Source organism: Cygnus atratus, chromosome 21 (genome assembly GCF_013377495.2).
Source record: "Cygnus atratus isolate AKBS03 ecotype Queensland, Australia chromosome 21, CAtr_DNAZoo_HiC_assembly, whole genome shotgun sequence".
Lineage (NCBI taxonomy): Eukaryota > Metazoa > Chordata > Aves > Anseriformes > Anatidae > Cygnus > Cygnus atratus.
Window position 1 is genome coordinate 2,911,584 of NC_066382.1, and position 12,655 is coordinate 2,924,238.

General features: G+C 45.6%; 2 protein-coding genes across 2 annotated transcripts; both read right to left on the reverse strand.

The window, feature by feature from the left end:
- Window positions 1-4,076: 4,076 nt before the first annotated feature.
- TAS1R3 (taste 1 receptor member 3) lies at window positions 4,077-8,771 on the reverse strand. Its single transcript, XM_035557692.1, has 6 exons — window positions 8,593-8,771; window positions 7,956-8,256; window positions 6,417-7,196; window positions 5,984-6,187; window positions 5,577-5,697; window positions 4,077-5,002 (listed from the first exon to the last, which is right to left on the reverse strand). Exons 1-6 carry the CDS (start codon window positions 8,769-8,771, stop codon window positions 4,077-4,079), a joined length of 2,511 nt encoding a protein of 836 aa, XP_035413585.1.
- A 1,896-nt stretch (window positions 8,772-10,667) lies between these two features.
- Window positions 10,668-12,568, reverse strand: CPTP (ceramide-1-phosphate transfer protein). The gene is made up of 2 exons (XM_035557717.2): window positions 12,338-12,568; window positions 10,668-12,263 (listed from the first exon to the last, which is right to left on the reverse strand). The coding sequence occupies exons 1-2, from the start codon at window positions 12,457-12,459 to the stop codon at window positions 11,741-11,743; spliced, it is 645 nt and encodes a 214-aa protein (XP_035413610.1). The 5' UTR covers window positions 12,460-12,568; the 3' UTR covers window positions 10,668-11,740.
- Window positions 12,569-12,655: the final 87 nt, after the last annotated feature.

The window sequence follows — 12,655 nt, forward strand, 5'->3', positions numbered from 1 at the left end:
GCACTACTGCACTATCTTTAATTCAAGAATGAATTACTGGTTCAATCTTACTCTTTTGTTTTTTTTTTTCCACTGCCCTCACTGAAGTTTCGTCCTCTCTGCAGAAGAAGGTTGCTCAGGAGCTAATGATAGGGAGCAGGATTCTGTGTTTTGATGGTGCTTCAGAAGTGCTGACAGTTCAGAGTATGACAGGAGCCCTGTAAACGTTCACAGCTAAACTGGGTCACAGACAATTGAAATGCAGAGGTCTTACTTTTAATGACATCTGACTGGAAATACAAGACCCTGCCATTCATCAGAGGTGCTGTAGCTTTGAGGTAATGACTAATACATTGGTGCAAAAATAATGCTCTCCTCATTAATTCCCCTTCCTCTTAATTACCGGGCTTTTCCCTCTCTCAGTTTGGCAGGAGTAGGTATACAGGAAAGGCTGCAGAAAGTTTGTGGAAGTAAAAGCGTCCTGTTACAAAGAGGTGAGCTGGAACAAGTTTTTCTGCCTGCAAACCCAGGAGATGAATCTGCTGGTAGAACCCATCAGTGTATTCAGCTGGTTCATGTGAATATTCCCTTTCTTCTGGACTCTGCACGCAAACTGCAGCAGAGACAAGCTAGGATCGTTAGGACACCTCTTGCAGACTAACTGGTAAAGCTGAAACCATGGTGTATTTACAGCATAAGGACACTCAGCCTCCCTGTAAGGTCAGAGTGACTCACGTACAAAGAGCCACCACAGCTTGATGTGAGGCAGATTCCCTCTTTTTAGCTGGTAGAGACCCTGCTGATGGAGAAAAGACAAAGTAGGAGACACCTATTACAAATGACACAATTCTGCACCAGAGGTATATAAGAGCCTATGAGATGACCTTGCAGAATTTCCCATATTCTCCTTTCCAAGCCATGTTTGTTTGCATAGGACATAAAATGATCATTTTTCCAGTCAGGTGAATATTAAACAATCAGAATTTGCACATGCGCTTGCAGCCTGTTACTGCAGGGGCCTGATGGACTCCAGCTGACCTAGTCTGAATTGTCTGCAGGTGACTGGCACTGGCTGAACACTTTAATCAGGTACTTTTCCCTCTTTCTCCCACTCCCCCCAAAAAAGGAAAAGAAAAATCTGGCTATTGCGGCTCTAGCTCTGCTGCCAGAAAGAGAAGCAGTAAAGGTAAATTTGGTTTTTTCTTCTTTATCTCTGGAATGATGATCAAAAGTTACTGCTGCTCTGCTACGAAATCGCAGCACTGAATTGAGGAATACTGCTGCGATCCTCAGGTGCTACAAGATGCTTATGAAGACTTGCTGTGGTCTCCAAACACAAGGACTTCCAGTCTCCAGGTCAGATTTTTACTGTCTTTAATAATGCTGAGGAATGGTTTTGTGCAATGTTTCACGTTTTTCAGGTACACCAGGAAAATTTTATGTGCAGGTGGCCACAGAAATGCAGGACAGCTGGATTTGCAATGCACCGATTTATTTTTTTTAAAAGACTGAAAATATTCACTGGTTTAGATTCATTTGCAAATACTTTAATTGAGCTGAATTGATGAGTTAAGTTCTAATAACGCTTAATGGATAGCTGGAAAAGCTTTATGTCTAAAATGGGGAATAAAAGAGCAGTGTAGTTGCTTGTCAAAGTGGATGGGGAAAAAATCTTAGAGAAATTTTACTCTACTGTTTGGTAATAATGTCGATTAATGATAAATTTGTTCCATTTTCACTTTTCGTGGTTCATCACCTCTACACTGATGCAATTTATTGCAAAAGGAGTGTAGAATAAAGATTGTTTAAAGGATACAAAAACCCACCATGTACAGCCTTTACTAAAATACTGGGTTTTACTTTGAGAAAGCACTTGTTCTCGACTAGTTGCTTAACTTCAGTAACGTGAAATCAGTTTTTTAACAATTGCATTAGAGACCAATTGCACTTTTGCCAGGTTTATGAACAGGTAAGTATGGTAGCATTGGTTAAAGATGTTAGATTGAGTTGTATCCTTTGCTTTTGAACTGAAGTAGAGATGCTATCATCATTCCTCCTTGATATGGCACAATAGAATATAAATGTCTCTACTACTTTGCATTGAAACTTTAGGGAAAATAGCAGTAGACTGATAGCTGCCACTTTTCTTGACTTTTCGGGGAAAGAGACTGAGTGGGTAATATTTAATAATTATTGGCTGACAGTTGATAGTGCAGTATACATAACTAGACACCTCACATTACACCAGTGCACACGGTAACCTTCATGATACATGGACAGTGAGACACTGTTGGTTATTGCTGTGACCCTGTGTAATCCAAGATACTGTCTGCCTTCTCTTGCTTAGTCTGTGCCATAGGAGCCTGCAGTGGGCTGGCTGGTTTCTCAACAGCCTCTTGGAAGTGTGGAGGTGGAGTCACATTTATTACAAAGAGCGTAATGTGGAACACAGAATAAGGACTGAAAGTGCCAGACGTGCTCATCAGCTCTGAAAACATTTAAGAGTAATCGTACTGTTGTGATTCTGTTAGGCAGGGTTAACGATCCAGCAGTTCTGAACACCAGCAGAGCAGACCCAGTTCATCAGATTGTGTCACCTGTGCATGCAGCTGCATCAAGTTACCTCTAGTATGTCCATAGCAATTACTTCGGAAAGACCTGGAAAGTCCAGCCTTTGGTAAAGCAAAGCAACAGCAAGAATTCTCCCACTGGTAGCAGCAGCAACATAGCCTCTTCTGTCCTGGGTTTTAGTCCTTTTGATGATGTGGTCCCAGGAGTCTCAAACAACAACAGGAGAGGTAAAATACAGCAGGCACGCCGAGGAGAGAGCAGGCCTTCCCCTCAGCTGGGTCAGGGTCTGCAGTTCTAAGCTGCTTGTTTGGAGACTTCAAGATTTGTGGTGATCCCTGAAGCTGCCGAGTCAGCTCTGTCACGCTGTAGGTGTTGCAGTGTTGATTTTGCAATGCCTTGGAGCTGGCAGGCTGGACCTGTAGGCCAGGGGAGTTTGCACACCTACAAGAACAGACAGGAATAACACCTGTATGTGAACCAGTCCTACTGGCCTATAAAAGGTTTCAGTACAAACGTACTCTCCTAGCAGGAGGAAGGTGAGGCTTTATGCAATTTCCCTGTATTATAAAGTTCTTTATACCCTGTGCATGGGGCAGGAGGTCTAAAAAGCTCCAGATTATGTGATACTGGCAGATCCTTCATCTATTTCTTGTCTTGTGCTCAGGCACTTATGTTGTCTGTAGCTTTGGCTCTCGTGTATTTCTGAGGAGCAAGAGAAGTGATGGGCGAGTCCTGCTGTCTCAAGCCTCTGCTCTCACAGGTTTCATTTTCTGGCACACACACGCTTCTGCAACACCTGTCATGCCCTGCTTCTGCATTATCTGCACTCTTACAGCAGCTTGCTTCATCAGATCTGGAAACTTGGTCCCATGCTAGGACCAGCACAGAGCAGTTTTTCCTTTATGAGTATTTCTTGTCATGCCTTCTGAAACTATCACTATTGCCTGTTCTTGTAAATTTGATACTGAATGGGGCAAGCTGCTTACCTTTCTGGATATGAGAATTCTCCTGCTGTGTAGGGAACTGGGGGCGTGCTTCGTATGAGATATTTCTTATTACTCAGTGTTTGACTTATTTTGTCCCCTTTGCAGACGTCCCCCTGGGTAAGAAATGTTTCTCCCTGGTGATGTATGGCAGGAACTTTTTGCTATGATTTTGGATACTGTGATTTGCACTTCAGTGTGTCTTGTTCTGATTTCCATGTTCTTTGCAAATACACTAATGACATTCAAATGAGTGAATTGGTATTTGAATAGGTAATATACTTTCCATATCACACGTACAGCTGCTCTTACATCTCAGAATGGTTTCTACAGATTTTGTGACAAAGTCAAGAAAATTCCAAAAGATTTTTTTTCCATAGTAAACATTACTTAACAGAAATTTAAACATGGATTTTGGAAGGTTTAGCTTTTTGTTTCACAATGACATTATGATGACTTACAATATGAAATTTAAACAGAACCATCTTGTTAAAGTATAGACAGCTCCTGTTGAGGCTACAGTGGGTCTAGTTTATTGTCTTTTCATTGAGAATCTCCCTCTGGCTCCTCTTTGATGGAATTCTGGAAATAATTCACTGTGTTCAAGTCAGGCTTGAGCAAGATGATGTAGCACTTAGGGATGTAGTAGGTCCCCAGGATACCCAGGCTGATCATCAGAATGGTGCCGATCTGAGTAACAGACCTGAGAACTGTCTTCAGGGTGGCAAAAATAGCGACGAAGAAGATCCAGATGATGAAGTAGATTAGGAAGGCAAACGTGATCCCCCTGGCGACATTGTACTTCTTGCCAGGAGTCTCCACCATGAAGGTGCACAGGAAGCAGATGATGGCCAAGCAGCCGTTGTAGCCGTGCATCAAGGCAAAGGCAAGCCAGGACCTGGTGTCGCACACCAGCAGAACCTCAGTGCGCAGCGACTTGTAGTCGGACACCAGGTGGTCAGGGCCCAGCTGGAGGTAGCAGAAACAGAGCAAGCACTCGGTGAGGAGGCACAAGGCAACGATGAGCCAGGCCCTCCTCTGCGTCACCCAGGGCAAGAAGGTGGGGGCCCAGCGAGGGAACTCGGTCAGAAGGGAGATCTCGAGGGACTTGGTGAAGAAGGTGGAGAAGCAGGCATTGAGGCACAGGGCGTAGACAATCTGCTGTGTCGTACAGAGGCTGTTACTGGGCTTCCCGATATAGAGGCAGGAGCTGAGACACAGCAGCACGAGCGCGAACAAGGCGAGGAGGTTCCGATCGCCTCCAGAAGCCTGCACGACGGGCGTCTCAAGGTTCTTAAAAAACAGCACCGCTGTCAGAGACGTCAGGCATAGGGTGATGGACATCAGCGTCAGCACGGCAACGGTGAGTGGCTCGTTCCAGAAGAGGTACCTCTCGCTGCGGTCGTAACATCGCGTGCTCCGCACGGGGGACCACTGATGCTGTAGGCAGGGGGTGCAGGTGGAGCTGTCTGCAAAGTGGCAGTGAGAAGGTGATGGTTGTGTTGGAGTGCTGCTGCAGGCAGTCTGGGAGGAAGGCTCAGCTTTGCAGCTGTGTTGAGTGCTGCTTTGCCTACTTCCCCCCCTTCCCAAGTGGATTGGATCTCCAAAGCTTGTGGTTTTTCGATCTCCTTTTCCCTCTACTTCTCCACCCACCCCACAAAAGGATCCACATATTTTTTGTCTTTGTTTCCTTTCCCCAAGAAGGATCACTAGCTTCCAAAAGACCCCAGAATTTCATCATGTACTTTTCTACTAGCTAAGACCCCAGAATTCATCATACCCCTCTCTCCTATACCTCTGAGATAAAACATACACGTCCTTACGTTTTCTCTTTGGGATCAACAGAGGAAGATCCCACACAGAAGACCTGTAGAGCAAGAGCAGGCAATGCACAGCAGAACAGAAGGGAGACAAATTCTGCCCTGGCAGTGTTTCCTGGAGGAGGAACCCACAACCGGCCCTGTTCAGCCCTGTGAACCTGTGTGACCTCAAGTGGTAGAAAGACATAATACAGGTAAAGTCAGTGCCATTCACAGACCTCACCTTTAGAGCTGCAGAAGGTGTTTTCTGGACAGTCTCTACAGTCGTAGCAGCAGAGGTGGAACCCTTTTATTTCTCTGATTTGTCCTGGTTTACACTCTCTAAAGCATTCCGATGTAGGCTCCTAGACAAAAGGGTAAATAAGCGTCAGCCAGGCACCTTCAGAAGTACCATATCACCAAACAAATTAAAAGACTTTGGCTCTGCTTTGCTGGTGTCACATCTGTGTTTGAGTCCTAACCGGTGCTGGGAATACCTTTTCTACTTTGGCATAATGGAGATGGATTACACGTTTGCAGGGGAGCAAGAGTAGCATGCAGGATAGGAGCTCCTAGTTAACAGTTCTGATGAAGTGGCAAAAAAGTTTATTTCCTCTTGTTATTGATTGTGCTTTTGCCCACCCTCTTTACCTTTTGATCTGCAGTGTGAAAATGAATCTGGGACTTGTTGACGTACAAGGACTCTTCATAGTCTCCCACAGGCAGATGTATAAGGGTGCCATTTTTCCAGTCCCATATTATAAGCTTGTAGCCAGGGTTTGTGCCATGGGATTCATCAAAGCTGAAACTCTGGCCATTCACCGTGAATGTGAAGGCATTCATGAAGTGCAGCAGCTGAGGAGAAAATGAAAATTGACAGTAGATATCAGTACAGCTGATATTTTTGCTTGGAGTATGATAATGCAGGAACCTAATTGCTGGCTGATATCATTGTCCCTTACAGGGGCTGGGATTGCAGCTATCAGCCTTCTGGCAAATGTTTTCCCCCCTTATCTGGCTGCGTGCAGGTTTGATGCATAAATTGGATGAAAAATTGCTCCTTGTCCCCCTGACCTTCACTCACCTGCCAAGATCTGATGGCTGCTTTGGGACATCCTTGGTGGGTGCAACCCAGCGCTCTGTGCAGCGCGTGAGCCACGCTGTGCACTGCAACGTGCACTGGTTGGATTTGGGAGCGGCTTAGTATGGGCAAGATGTCGTGCAGAGAGATGTGGTCGCACTGTTTGCAGTACGTGCCCAGCATGCCAGAGGCCATGCGGTGGTAGAAATCTCTGGACTCCTGGCAAAATGCATCCTGCTGGACTGAGGTAAAGAGGTCAGCGACGTATTCCTGGAAGCCAGGGACTGTGCTTGCTTTCATAATAAAGCCTAAAACTGTTCCGATGCTCTGGATGTTTGAGGTGGAGGAAGGTATGTCAGACAACAACCAGGCTTCCGTGCCAATCCAGACTTTTTTGCTTAGTCCCATCCTGATGCTCTGTTCCAGCAGGGCCCGTGCTGGCTGTGTGAAGGCAAAAAGGACAATGATGTTGACTTTGGTCTTGTTGATGAGCTCAATTGTCTCTTTCAGTTGGATTTTAGCCTTGGGGTCTGCAAGGTCTGTAGGAATTAGCCCCTCGTAAGCAACGCAGATGCTGTGATTTCCAACTATGCGCAAGAAGTGCTCCTGGGCTCCTCGGCCATATTCATCATCGCTTCCAATGGTGGCAATCCAGTTCCATCCAAACTTGTTGAGCAGCAGGACCACAGCTTCCACCAACTTCTTGTCACTGGGAACAGTTCGGTAAAATGATGGGTACAGCTCCTTGTTGCTGAGCTGCTCGCTGCTGGCGCCGTAGCTGACCTGCAGGTTGGAGGATCAGACAGAAAGCAAAGCAAAGAGTAAAGCTCAGGAAAGCGTTCACAGTCCAGATCACTCTCCACCTTGCTCATTCAGTCTCAGTACACTAGATTTTCAAAAAAGGTGGGTCAGGACTATGGGAAGGAAGAATTCACCTAAAGGGATGGGTCCGTGATGGCTGCATTTACCAAAAGAACTCTAATCTGGCCCTGTCACCTGCCTCTGGTAGTGCTGTCATGCCTGGCTGTCCCCTTCCACTGCCCTTTGTGTCCATCATCACAGCACTAGTCCTTGTCTTTACTGATAACGGTAATTAGCTACTTCCAACGAAGAGTGACCCCCCCAGGATTCAGTCATAGCTTAGCTCAGGGCTAATTTTACCTGACTGTTACGGCTCTCTTTGTTGTGGTAGCTGAGTGCTTACAGTCACAGATGTATTTTCTGGAGATCCTCCCAATTTACACTGGGAGCTCTGCTAATTATCATTTTGCATGGATCACAGAGCAGTGAGTTACCCCTCTCTTCTCTGCAAAGTGAGACACTGAAGTGTGTTCCAGGAGGGGAGTTGATTGACCTACCGAAGATGACACAGGAAATCTATGGCAAAGGCTTGAATCTGCACTTCTAATGGCCCAGGTTCAAAGACAGACGTTGTTGTTGGATTAGATGATTTTTGAAGGTATCTTCTGACTGAACTATTGTATTCTATTCAATCCCTTCCCCACCAAAAAGAATTCTTGTTTTTCCAGAGAGTCTCTTTACCTGTGGGATCAAGAAAAAGCCGAATAGTTTGGCTGTCACCAGGCAGAGATCTGACTTATGTGGTCCAATGACAGCAGTCACGCGAGGCTGGTAGTTGGTGTAGTTGCATACTACTCCGATGCCTGTTGTGCCGTTTCGGGTCAGAAATAGCAAGCTGGGCTGTAAAGCTGCCAAGGGCTCAAAGCAGGTGTCATAAATGTCATAGCCCAGCTTTACTCCCGGCAGAAGTGATGTGGAGTTGTTGATCTGATCAATAGCAAACTTCATCCCAAGGGCCCATATTAGCCCATCTACAAATAACCTGCAAGAAGAGGAGACAGGGAATTTACACCATCCACCACTGCTGTTGTCGTGGTGGTCAGCTTATTCCACATTCTCTGACATCTTAGCATCCTGTCTGTAGTGTTGGCTCCATCTGAAGTTTGGCTGCATCAAGAAAACATACGAACATTTTCCATTTCAGAATCATAAATTGTCACGGTAATAGCACAGCACACCTTAGAGCTAATCTTTGTTTCCATCTCGCCTCTGACATTAGCCCGTGAGACCATCGAGTGCTATCCAAAGGACTACCTTTCTCTCCCCAGCCCAAGTGACCAAATTTAACACGTACTAACGAAGCTAACGTTCCTCTTACCTTTCACACACAACTAAAGTGGGCTCTGATCGTGCCGTCAGGTTTATGGTGTCCATTCCAAAAGGGAACAACCCTCCTATGATATAATCGCCAGGCCTTCTAAACTGAGTTGAGAGGCATGTGGGTTTGAGAGCTACTGCGTAACCAAAGCTCAATCCCAGGAGCAGGTAAGGGACCATTATTTGTCTATTTCAGAGAAAACATTTCATGGAAGTGATAAAATGTGGGAGAGGGAATAGGGGCAGGGAATCTAGTCTCAGTAGGTCCTGGGAAATCATTTTAAATAGAACCCTGAGAGATGAAAATCACATGGAGAAATTTGTTTAGCAAACTGCGTTAGATGTGTAAGTCTATGCTCAGTGGGCAATAGTCAAATAGGCAGCAGTACCCAATGCGTGTCCTTGGTTGCAAACCGCTGGCCTAATCCTGCTTTCCTTTACTCATTGAGGGTCCTGTGTGATGCTAGAAAAACATGAGATATTTTCCCTTCCTCCCTCTCATGTCATTTGTGTTAGAAGACTGATCCCTACAGTGAGAACACTTACTTAAAATACAGGCTATCTACATACACTATTGTGCATTCTCCCATCCACCTCGTCCCTTTTGACAGTATGGGTCGCCTTGGAGATCAGTAGAAGTGAAATAGCAGCAGCAGAACTTAAAACAATTATTGCTAGAAAGACAAGGAAGACATTAAATGCTGCTATTAAATACAGCTGCTTCTCCAGGGATCTACCAGGTGCTTCTTTCCAGTTACAAATGCTCTTTCCTGTTCTGGACTGTTCATTCTCGCTAGGACCTGCTGTCCCTGTACAATGCTTCAAGTTCCTGCTGTGGTACAAAATTTATTCTCTGGTTTCCTAATTCTTATTTGAGCCTTTTAATCCATTAGTTCCCCCCAGCAAGTGACACATGCTTTAACTCTCAATGGTTTTCAACTCAGTGAGAAAGCAAGCTCTTTTTTACTGAGGCTCTTTTCCCAACTTTGAAGTGACCTGCACTGAAAGAATGTCACACAGTTTATTTTTAAATTAACTTCAGAATGATAGGTTGAGTCGCCTGAACTGTAGGGTAGTGGTAACTGTCTTACACAACAGTAATTTATATATATATATTTTTAAATTCAAGGTCACCTCATCATGGAAATTCCCAAATCTTCCTCAGGACACCACAAGAACTTAACAGGTGTGAACCATTCCTTGGCTGCCACTTTGGTGAGCTATTACTCATAGCTATCCCGCTATTTTCAGAACATATTTTCAGAAAATAGCAGGATATATATAGCAAAATGTTTTTGGCCAATCTAATTTTTTCTCACACTGAGCTGTGATGTTAACTTCAGTTTGCTGATGTAGGTACCAGTTCCCTAGCATAGTAATTTAAGTTGGTTCATTGTTTGCATTTTTTCTGTCAAGTCTGAATTTTAGAAAGCAGGATACTTCTGAATTGAAAAGTTCAACTGAATTGAAAGTTCAGTTCATTGCATTTTGATAACTTACATTTGTACTGTATCACAGAAGCTGCTTGTACCACAAGTGGTACTACTTTTGCTGCAAAGCTAAGATTTTTTCATGTATCTTAGAGAAGCAGGCACATTATCAAAAGCTAAGTGTATGTATGCATGTTTTGAGCAAATGACAGTTGTAGATATCTGTGTCTATGCTATATAGTTATGTTTGTATCAACGTTTTTTTTAAGGATACCCTGCAGGTTTCCCTAACTTCTTAATGGAGTATTTGGGTGTTAGCTTTAATTATAGAACTTCATTTAAAAAGTTTCAAATAGAAATTCAACTGCATAGAGTGAAAAAAAACAAGCTGCTTGAAGAGTGTAAGTGTTGCATATAAGCAGTTATTTACTCCCCCACATATTTTCAGGTGAAATCAACTATGCTTACTGTGGGATAGGAGATTATGACAGACTATGGATTCAAGCTCCCTCTAGTGAATCTGCATGTTGTTGCAGTTTTCAAATACAGCAGTTAATGTAAGTGAAGGAAGTGAAGGTGTGGTGTTGTTTTTTTACTTCTGGATGTGGCTGCATTAACGAAAACAGACAGACTCTGAACTTGTGCAAAGTGCAGGACCTATTTTACTGAGTGTTGACTACCTGAGGCTGTTTAAAGGCCTCCTGCCATTTAGAGATGGGAATTTCCTAGAGACACTGGGAAAATAAAAGTTTCATTAGGCAACACCTTGTTTAAATGTGAGCATGCAGACTGATAAAATCTGTATTTTACTTGAAGCACACTTAGCACAAAATGATTGGCAATAAATATACAACAGCTTTGCCCTGCTAAGAAAGTTTGATTCTTTAATTTCAAGTACAGCTCATTTTCAATGTTAACTTTTATCTCACAGGAGGAATAGTTGAGAATGAAAGTGACAGGGAAGAAAATGTAATTTTTCCGCATGGTCATACTACCATTTCTGCATTAAACCCACAAGAGAACAAACTTTTTTTTTTCATTTGACACATAACATTATTTGACATAATTTAAGGCATTTAATACATTACACAGATGAAAAACCAGCTCCATCTTTAACAGAAAGCAAGGAAAGCCCAGCAAGAGGTATTTTGTAGTTTACAACATGGATCTGCTTCACTTTAATACATGGATTTGTCCTATGTAAACATGTAATCATTTTAAGGTGGTTTTAGCAGAAGGGGAATTTTCACAGCATAGCAACTAAACCTCCATTTAGGATGTGAGGTCACATGTAGTGTGAATGTGTTTGGATATTCCATAAGGAAGTTACACCAATAACTGTGAGAGCACCAAAGGCTGTAACTGCTCAGAGGCTGTTGGTTTAGCTTAAAAATAAATCAAAGCCCTGCGTTCCAGCGTAGCTGGAGCTGAAGGTGAATCCAGGGAGAAAAGGTAACTCTCTCAAGCATGTGCATAGACCTTTTTTCCCCCTCCCTATAGAGCTGAGGCAATGGTATATATACTTATGTATGTACTTCTTAGTGTATTTTTGTCTTGTTTTAACATGAGGCATCCTGAATAGCTTTGTCAGCTCCCTGTGGGAAGAGGAAAGGGAGAGTGACCGAGGGGCAGAGATTCTGATGCTTCTGTGCACAGGAAAACGCAGTTTTTATGTGGTTCATCTGTTGGGATGTGGCATTGCTGCTTAACCTCCTCCTGTCAAGGGAGATTGAGCAGCTTGTGCTGTGCATAGAGCTCCTCGGTGATCCCGTAGACACTGGAGATGTGGGGCAAGGCATCGCCCAGCATCACGACGGCTTCCTCGGGGGTGCCCACGTTCATGATCTCGAGGAAAGCGTTCCGCGAGGGCAGCGCGCAGAAGGCCACCGTGGCGGCCTTGCGAACGACCCAGGGGTGGTAGGTGGCCAGGGAGGCGTTGTAGGAGTCCGTGCAGATGGTGGACGTCTTGGAGTCCTCCTGGGCAGTCCTCAGCCCCTCCAGAAACAGCTGCAGCCACCGCAGGGCCCTGTGCAGGCGCAGCACGGTGCGGCAGCCCGAGTCGGGATGCTCCGACCGCCTTTGGAGGTCCACCAGCCCGCTGGCCAGCTCGTAGGCCACCATGGACTGCAGCGTGCGGTACTCCTCCTGCCTCTCTCCGCCGCAGTAACTCTCCATGATCTGTATTTTAGCCACGGCGTCCTTGGAGATGAAGGAGAAGATGGCGCCCAGGCTGTTGAGGAACCTGCCGGCGGAGAAAAAGAAACACAGGGGCATCAGCGAGCGGCTCCCCCCGGCCCTTCCCCGCGCCGCACTCACCGGACGAGTCCCCGCCAGCCGCGCAGGTAGGGGCCGAGCAGCACCTCCCGGCGCTCCGTCACGGCCGCCTGGAAGGCGCTCAGCACCTCCCTCAGGCTGAAGGCGCCCGCAGCCGCCGCCATTTTCTCGGCCGGGCGCTGCCGGCATGGGCTGGGCTCCGCCGGGCGTGCGCGGAGCCGCTGAGGCGCCGAGGCCCGGCCCTGTCCGGCCGCCCCCTGGTGAAGGAGCCGGGGGAGCTGCCCCGGTCGGGGCGGGACAAGGGTGGGTGATCCGCCTTCAATCCACTTGTGCTTTCCGACTCTTTTTCCCTGTAGGATG

Excerpts from the sequence above, each read along its gene's own strand:
- TAS1R3 (XM_035557692.1), bottom strand. The coding sequence starts at position 8,771 with ATGGTCCCTTACCTGCTCCTGGGATTGAGCTTTGGTTACGCAGTAGCT. Across the intron at positions 8,257-8,592 it reads ACTTTAGTTGTGTGTGAAAG|GTTATTTGTAGATGGGCTAA; the intron begins GTAAGAGGAACG and ends CTCTTCTTGCAG. Across the intron at positions 5,698-5,983 it reads TTCACACTGCAGATCAAAAG|GAGCCTACATCGGAATGCTT; the intron begins GTAAAGAGGGTG and ends CCTTTTGTCTAG.
- CPTP (XM_035557717.2), bottom strand. The coding sequence starts at position 12,459 with ATGGCGGCGGCTGCGGGCGCCTTCAGCCTGAGGGAGGTGCTGAGCGCC. Across the intron at positions 12,264-12,337 it reads GGCTGGCGGGGACTCGTCCG|GTTCCTCAACAGCCTGGGCG; the intron begins GTGAGTGCGGCG and ends CTCCGCCGGCAG.